General features: G+C 36.6%; 2 protein-coding genes across 3 annotated transcripts; both read right to left on the bottom strand.

The window, feature by feature from the left end:
• Positions 1–1,452: 1,452 nt before the first annotated feature.
• Positions 1,453–2,304, bottom strand: LOC140327422 (transcription factor Sox-3-like). Its single transcript, XM_072406807.1, has one exon. The coding sequence runs from the start codon at positions 2,302–2,304 to the stop codon at positions 1,453–1,455; it is 852 nt and encodes a 283-aa protein (XP_072262908.1).
• Positions 2,305–6,544: 4,240 nt separating this feature from the next.
• METTL18 (methyltransferase 18, RPL3 N3(tau)-histidine) lies at positions 6,545–8,769 on the bottom strand. Of its 2 annotated transcripts, none has more exons than XM_072405436.1 (2): positions 8,677–8,769; positions 6,545–7,703 (listed from the first exon to the last, which is right to left on the bottom strand). In XM_072405436.1, the coding sequence occupies exon 2, from the start codon at positions 7,627–7,629 to the stop codon at positions 6,607–6,609; it is 1,023 nt and encodes a 340-aa protein (XP_072261537.1). In that variant the 5' UTR covers positions 7,630–7,703; positions 8,677–8,769; the 3' UTR covers positions 6,545–6,606. The 2 variants fall into 2 exon arrangements, with proteins under 2 accessions (XP_072261537.1, XP_072261538.1); XM_072405437.1 differs by having other exon boundaries at positions 8,663–8,767.
• Between the last annotated feature and the right edge of the window lie 357 nt (positions 8,770–9,126).

Raw genomic sequence — 9,126 nt, 5'->3', positions numbered from 1 at the left:
GCTATTATAAGAAAGAGATCCGTACAAGAGCACACTTTTTTAGACTGGGATTACATTTAAAATGTGGGAAAATTACATACCAGAATACATAACTGGTGGATCAGGTGTAAAAATGATCTTTAGGAAAAATGACAAGCAAAAAAAAAAAAAAATCACTTGTAACTAAAAGTACCACATGCAAATAGCATTCGTTTAAACTTGGAGCCAAAGAGATCAGCCAATTTTTGTTTAGTAGTTTAGCAATGTCATATTTTACAGACTGAATTTAGCTTAACTTTAAAGGGTCAGTGCTTTCATAAGCACAACTGACAGTTGGACCTAGGGTTGAGATCCCATGTGTGCACGCCTCTAACTATTAAACCATGCCAACATCCCCTCATGATTTTTTCATATTATAGAGGAGAAATAAAACAAGGAGATTTGAATATACAGGAAATAGATGGAATTAAAGTAGGTTTATTATAGAAAATTATTAGTGTACAAATCAAGTTGGACAATTGCTTAAACACCAGCAGGCTTTGTCTATTACTAAAATCTCCATGTAGAAAAAAAATACATAAATATGGTCCAATGCAAGACCTCACCCCAATTTGTATTACATACTAGTTGCAGGACAGCCCATGAATGTGTTTACCTTTACTTTACTCCAACAAACATGTAGCACAAACACAAGGGAAAGGCAACCAATATAGGAGCCCAATTACAGGGTTTTGTTAGCATTGTATGAAGTTAGCAGCCTACATAAGGTTTCCCACAATAAAGAGTGGCTGTATCTATTAAAGCAGATTATATAAGGTTTAGTAAAGTTGTACAATACAAACAAACAGTCTTATGCCCCAATAACAAATTATCCAAACTATAAACCAATAAACCATTAAAATTACATTGCCAAGATACCTGCATACATATGGTCATGAAGTATATTTTGGCAAACACTAGGAGTAAACAGGATATGTGCGGAGAGCACCCAGCACTGACCTGTTAACAAGGTTTTTACCATCTCTCACTCTGCTAAAAACTCACTTGCCATTTTACATACAAAACACAGCTATGAACCTTGAAAGTGGTGTCAGTTTTCAAAGCAAAATGGTACAACATATCCTCAGTCAATTCCACATATTCATTTATTTAAAAGGGAAGTATAAAAATCCTTAAAACTACATACAAGAAAATATTTCATTGGGTAAAAGTAGATTTTTTTCAAAAGGTTAACAAAACTGGAATATTGAAAACAAAAATACATGTGGAATATTGACTAAGTGTAAAAATTGTTACTGTAAAAATTACCAAGTTTAAAATCCCAGAACATGAAATGTGTCCAAAATTAGGTTTCTCCAGATTTCTAGAAAAACGGTCAATCTGCCAAATGCTTTAAAGGCAAGCAACTTCTCCACAACACCATACAGATTTATATTGATGAAATATGTATTCTATTGGTTGCAGTTCCCGCATCTATAGGTATTGCTGATAAACACACTGAATTCCATTTGATGTGAAAGATTGATCACTTAGCGACATATACATTGCTTCCCTCAAATCTGCTGTGGAAATTTCTTGAGACGGTAGGGGAATTTGAGGAGAAGAGGTGAAATTAGTCCCAGGTGTTCTAGATCCAAAGCCCATGGTAGCAGTGGTCTGCTGAGCATAGGCTGCTGGTATATTGTATATGGCAGCAGGATTCAAATAATTCTGAGCAGGGGCCATCATCCCGCCATGAGGCAGGCCATTCATATTATACCTGGGCATTTGCTGAAATATAGGTTGGTTTATGCCAGGCTGTATGTTGCCAAGTTCCTTTTGTGGGAAAGCATATGGCCCTGTAGGCCATTCATTTGCATAGGCATGGAGTTTTGGTCTTTGACCAAGTCCTGGAGAAAGCACCATAGGTTTAACCTCTTCACCAGAATCACCACCATGGAAGGCATACTTCAAGATTTTTTTTTTTGCTTTTCTTCTTGGTTTGTATTTATGGTCTAGACATAGTGCCATGTGTACCTCACGCAGCCTCCTTGACTCATCTATAAAGGGCTGCTTTTCTTCATCAGTAAGGAGTTTCCACTTTGCACCCAACAGTTTGCTGATCTCACAATTATGCATCTTTGGATTTTCCATTTTCAACTTTTTTCTTTCCGGTTTTCCCCACAAGAAAAAAGGATTTGAAGGTCTTTTTATTTGCTCTTTTTTTGAGGAATTAGCATTGCATGTTATTTCCGATATAAAGACATCTCCTGTTAGCTCGGGAAGTACATTTTCCCCTGTCTGTGTGCAGGAATTCGGTACAGGACTCTGGATACTTTCCATCATGGTATACATTCAAACAAACGGCAGGTGTTTGTGGCTGCAGCCTTTCTGAAAGTGTTACAGAAACTAATGCCTCAGTATCTCTCAATATAAGAACAACCTAAACATCAGATTGGCTGTATATTAATTAGACCTATTCAGTCAATAAAAGCAAGGTCCCACAGTCCTTACTAATGATTGCAACAGGTAATTAGGCCTACCAGCATCCACTGTGGATAGTTTACAAAAATGCACAAAGAATTAAACTTCAATTTCCTGGAGAAAAAAATAAAAAAATGCCTGGAAATGTTTCATAAACCTGCCTCATCAACAATGCACATTTTGCAGGTAAACTCCCATATAGGCAGGCACAGCAAATTAAACTTCATCAAAACATGCACTGTTTGTGGGATTTTAGGACAGGTTTAAGAAAGCTACCCTAATAAAATGAACACAATACTAGGTTACTACAGGCAACAGCCCTATTTGCATTCTTCTTGTGCACAAGCTTTACATATCCTAAACATCAAATAGTTGTAAAAACTTGGAGGAAGATATAAATGCTTTCCCCATTGTCTTTATTTTTGAAAAGGCAACAGATACAGAAAAGGCAAATAGATACAATATTATTGTGATAATTGAAAAAAAAAAAAAAAAGACGTATTGTTGTCCTAGATATAGCTGCATATATACTGTAAGGTTGGGGAATTTGATTTTCTGTTGTGCTGTTTGTTGTTTAGTGTACAGATACAAGTAAGTTTATACTAATAAACTTGTTGCCATTGCTTGTGAAAGGTCAGTTGCTCGGCTCTCACAGCTGACCCTTAATCTTTATTATTTAGGTAATTGACTCCGGAGTTTGAAGATTGTCACTACTGATGACTAGAACTAGTAGCAAATTGAAGCTTGATAGTCAGCATAGCAGCCAGGCAATTAGAATTGTTTTAAAGGAATAGTATCAGCCCCTACATTTTTATGGCAGATTTATTTTACTACTTTAATTTTTTTGTCCTATTGATTTTTTAATTAAGTTTAAGGACAAGCAGCCATCTTGGGTGCAGCATATTATTAGTGTACTCAAACCTATATTCTCACTGTAGCATATTAGTTAGCAATAAAAACTCCTCTGACATAAAGGCAGAGGTCACTGTAGGGACTCTCATTCTAATGTTCTCCCTGTATACCTCCACTCAATACTTGCTCTCTGCACCCTTCTTTTTATATATTCTTTTTGTAATATGTCCTGGCATCTCAAAAAGGAATGCTGAGGTGGCAGATAGCAGAGTTCAGTAAGTCGAAGTTTTTCCTCCAGCCTCCATCTTGTACTTTATTGAGTTTAGCACAACCCATTGCATCTTATGAAAGAATGTTAGGGCCCCAAAGGATTGTCGCCCCTGCACCTATGTGCTATGTACTGTGTATATAGTTTAGGCTTCATAACACTGTTATTTGTACGTTTTATTTGGTTTTCCTGTGGTGCTTGCTGTTTCTATTTATCTTTTAGGTATCAGCTTCCAGTGTTGTTAGGAAGATTCCATAGGATGTAGTTGTTGATGTGCAGATCTTCAAGAATCTGTCTTAATTCTCAGTGGTATAACAAGCTGCTTATTGATGCTACACAACTCTCTTTATAATGTGTTACTGGGCAGGTGTCCAGATGTGCCCATCGGGGACATTTGCATAGTAATGCCAATAAGAAATCACTGCTCTTTGACTTGGACTGGACATAAATTATCAAGAGGCCTTACCAGTAATGCACCTCATAATCCAGACTGGACCCTCAGCTATGTCTGTCATTGTCCACTGGAAGGGGCAGAAGATGTCACAGAGCCTTACTTCCTTACTTCCCTTCTCCAACTCACCAATGTAGAGGGAGCGAAGCAATTAGCACACTAGATGTTGGGACTCCTAAAATTGCAGAATAATTTCAGGTACCCATGCTCTCTGAATCTTTACTGCAGGGGGTGAGTGCAGACATGTGGGTTAGGAGGGGTCCTGCAGTTTTGAGGGTTAGCAACCTCCTTATGTAATTTCCAGTTGTTAGCTACTCCTTTACCCAACCAATCTGGTGATCATGTGGATATTCTCTTCCTGTTGCTTTCACACAAACAATTCTTACGAATGACAAGAATTCTAAGTGATGCTGGAGGCCTGTAACTAGATTGTTCAACAAATAGTTACAAGTTTTTTTTGGATGTTTGACCATGCAGGGGGAAAAAAAGACTCCTAAACATGATGGACACTGTCATACCCTGCACAACCCTCTCCTGCATGTAATTCAGAACAGATTCAGAACACATACTGCACTGTGAATGGCCTCATTACCTTGAATCCCAAAGCTCTACGGATATGGTAAAAAGCCATAAAGTAAAGAAGAGAAAAGTATTGTTTTGCCCTGATCAGGCTAATAAATTAAAAAAAAAGATAGTTTTACTAATCCCTGGGATATGTTTTACCAATATGCAGTCTAAATTAGATTTGCCAAAATAACAAAACAGACAGATTGGGAAGACTATTTGCTGTTTGTGTGAGCATGTAAAGCTATGTACACATGCTAAACGATTGTCGCCTGGGACAGAGATCTAACCCCTGTACAGGGCTTTAGTAACTGACTTGTGTTTGCTGCATTATACATATCTGACCTCACACTTTTATCTCTGGCTACTATACATTTGTCCTTTGAGCCCTGAAAAAGCTACCAAATCATTAAACTTCACATTTTTGGGTCTTTGGAGTTATGCCATATGTCACTAGAACACGTTCTTACTTTTACAAGGAACAATGTTTGTTTGGGGATTAGAACTACATCAACAAAATTACCAGGGCAGTACAATATTTAAATAAAATGGGGAAAAGTAGCAACTATTGCTACATATTTAGGTTAAAAAAGACAAAGACACAAGTTCATTGAATTTAACCACAAGGAAAATAAATGTTATACCCTTATATAGAATGTTTTTGTTACTAAATATAAATAAATTTGGCAACTTTATGAATAGTGCCTTGTGTTTTTCTTAACAGTTAACACTAATGTATTATTTATTGTATTTTTTTATATTTTTATTTATATCTATCTTGTTTGTTAAATAGCTTTACTCGGATTTGTTTCTTTGTCCTGGAAACAGTTTAGATGTCTTCATTAAAATCCCAATAAAATTGTTTACCCAAATCAGATTTCAATGGATCAAAAGGTGGCAACCCTAGCACTTTTAAACAATTGTGATTTTTGCATTCTGCCTTGGACTACCCGTTATATATGTTATTCATTTCAGTTTGGGGAGTGTGTGTGTAGGGGGTGTTGCTGTAGCACTGTACATTTATCAGTAATGGTACCATGTACTATGTTAGGGTACTGTTCTGAAAATCAGTACTGTGTACCGTAATGTATTGTTACTATATCGGTACAGGTAGTCCCCGGGTTACATACGATAGGGACTGTAGGTTTGGCATTACATTGAATTTGTATGTAAGTTGCAACAGGTACAATATTTTATTTTTTTGCAATTAGGAAAGATGTTTATCTCAACATATTATGAGGCAGTGAGGTATCAGTTACTGTATGAAATCCTCACTAAGTTAATCACAAAGCAAAAAAAAAAAAAAAACTTTATGGAGCCTTGACATTCATTAAATTCCGGAGAAAGCTGTGCTTTGATATGCAAAAAGAAACAGCTGCAGCGTTTGTCTTGGTCATTAAAGAGTTAAAGATGTTACAGATCAGGTCCAATACCCACAACATCAGCTGTGTTTAACAAAAAAATTATTCTGCAAATCACCCCTTTCAAGCCTCCATCCTGCACAGAACAAGCAGGGAAGACTTGTTCGTTCATATCTAGGAAGTGTCCGTATGTCAGATGACCTTAACTCGGGCACTACCTGTACTGTGTTCAAATATTTCTGCACAACACGTATGTGGAGACAGCTTAAATGATTACTGCATTGGATACTTTGTTTTGTAGATGTGCTAAAAAAATTCATTTTCTAAAAAATTTCTGATGACATGCATGGGATATAAAAGTTTGGCTTGCATGATTGGATGGCTGTATTTAGCAGTTTTTCACTTCATTACCTAAGCAAAGGGTAAAATCCCATGCAGAGAGATAATTCACTTTGGTACAGCCTAAATCAACCCCGAAAATTTAGTGCATTCTGAACAGTACAAAGGTATTTTATTACAGCACTGTGTACTATTGTAATCTACATGCTACTCAGACCAGTCAGGAGGACATTGATTATTACCTAGTATATATTAATAAAACATATAGAACAAGACAACACTGTTTATTACAGAAAATCAATAAAACAATCAAAGACTTTTCTCCTTTATTAATGGTCTTTAAATGACAAACTGAGAAGCATTCTTTTTAGTCCATCATCATGTGTTTTGAGTGTTTTTATGTGGAAAATGTTGTGCTTTTTAATACAAGCCTCAAAGAGCAATACACCCCCTCCTACACCAAAGTAATGAGACTTGCTTGCTAGGTATACTGTCCCATTCTCTGACAATAGATGCTGAAAGAGACTGTGCAAAGCAACATAGTAATCAGTGTTATATATGGTCTCTGATGTTAAAATTATATCATATTTCATAGGTGGTGTTTGATTTTGCATTAAACGTGTAAAATTTGACCAATCGCCAGAGAAGAAACGACACTTGGTTAAGAGATCTGCGGGGGTTTGGGACTTTCTTAATTTCTTTTTGCTTGGTCCTTCTGTAACGTTTCCAGATTCTTCTCCATTGTCACAGTTGACCACTGCATTAGGTATAGTGATTTCTTCTATTACTGTGCTGTTATAGTCCTGAAAATGCACTTCTTTAGCTTTTTGCTTCAAAGCCACAATTCCTAACAAACCAGCTCCACAGCCAAGATCTAAAACAGTTTTTCCTTTGAAGGTGACATCTTCATCTTCAATATATTTAAGGAGGTCAAATGTGCACTCCCAAATTTTCATGCCTCCTTCATATACCCCAGAAATGAGATCAGAGTTAGCTGTAACAGTTCTACTTACTATGTTTTCACCATGCAAATCTTCATTAGACAATGTCATTTCCACCACTGACACATTTACAAACTGAAGATCTGAACTTTGCTCCACAACCTTATTTTCCAGGACCCTGTCCACATCCTGTGGAATTTTGTGTTCCACAGCCGGTTTACAGCAAATAGAACTCTCTTCTATTTCCTTCTCTTCATTTTTAGGGGAAGATTTTACCTGTACTTCTTTTTCTTCCGAGATGTGCAAACTTGTCTCTGAATTCTCTCCTTTGCGTTGGAGATCTGAAAGTCCAGTACTTTCCACCTTACTGTCTTCTGTTTCTTCAAAATTAAAATCGAACTTAAATGACATTTTCTACTTAAATGCAGTGAAAAAAAAGACAACCAAAGGAATACCATCAACTGGAGAAACACCTTTTTTCAAACCTACAAAAAAACAATAATAATTATTAGAATAATATTGATTCTATTACCTACAACTACAAACAGAATATGAAAGCGCTTGAAAAATCTAGGCACAAAAGTTCACACCAAGACATGCTTAAGCAAATCTAAACTCAAAATTCCTACTTAACATAGAAGGGCACCTCACCTTTTCTGGCGATCAAGACTGAATAGGAAAGCAGAGCCTTTCGGGATACCTACGTCGTGCATCCCGGGAGGCTCTTGGCTTCTTCTTCTGCTCATGCCTGAACTTGGGTATGCGCAGAAGAGGCATTTTCTTCACTAAGATAAAAGAGATGCCAATCTCATGCATGCACAGTGCAAGGGATGTTTTTTTCCTTTTACACCGGACTACATCACCCGATCTCACCCCTGTGCAGTGCAAGATTGGGTGATGTAGTAGAAGACCGATGCTTTATTTTTGCTTTAGTCCTGCTATAAAGCATAATCTCATTTTTGTTTTAAAAAATTCTCCCTTGGGTAATCATTGTACATTGGGATAGTGTATGCCTAGCATTATAGTATTGATCTGCTCTCTATGTAAGCATGAAAGCTGCAAATGTCACAAACATTATTATTAATAAACAGGATTTATATAGCGCCAACATATTATGCAGCGCTGTAACATGAATCCAAACCAATAAAAATGTAGCTAGTGCAGCAAAGGAGCTAAGCAACAAAATCTTAATATCTACAGTTAGAAAATAATAATAATAATAATAATAAACATAAGAGGTAGAAGGGTAACTTTATATGATACACAGAAAGTTGATCGATCACATTCTTAGGTCCAAGAACTGAACTTTGCAAGAAGTTCTTCTATCAGTACATGAGCTCTGATTCCAATAAACACATTGCTCTAATAACAAAGCATCGTTTTAGTTTTTAAATAACTAACCCTACAGTATGCTTGAAAAAAACATCTGATTATGGCACCCTACCTAATGTATATCACCTCAAGTCCAATGAAGCTACACGATGGAACTTTCAGCAAAACACAGCATGTCCACACTCCATGATTAACCAACGAGAGAGAGAAAAGGGCAAGGGGGCACTGCACAGTGCACAGCGCCACCGTGCGGATCCTAATCCTCTGCAAATAAATAGTTACAAGTTACACTAGCTACAAAACTGCTGCAATATTGCCATCTTGTGTTCAAATATAAAAGGGAAAAAAAGCTCTTTCGGGCAGGGTCCTCTTCTTTTTTTACTGTGTCATTGTTTGTATATATCTGTCATTTGCAACCCTTATTTAATGTACAGCGCTGCATAATATATTGGCATTTAATAAATACAGTTTATTATTAATATTAATAACATGAGGGATTATACAGCTCTTTGCACACCATATTCTTTTTTGATCTGCCCTATATCTATAAAAGTACTATATCACTGCTATATCTAT

The sequence above is a fragment of the Pyxicephalus adspersus genome, chromosome 3 (assembly GCF_032062135.1).
Source record: "Pyxicephalus adspersus chromosome 3, UCB_Pads_2.0, whole genome shotgun sequence".
Lineage (NCBI taxonomy): Eukaryota > Metazoa > Chordata > Amphibia > Anura > Pyxicephalidae > Pyxicephalus > Pyxicephalus adspersus.
The sequence above is the reverse complement of the archived record's forward strand: the minus strand, read 5'-3'. Positions and strand labels throughout refer to the sequence as shown.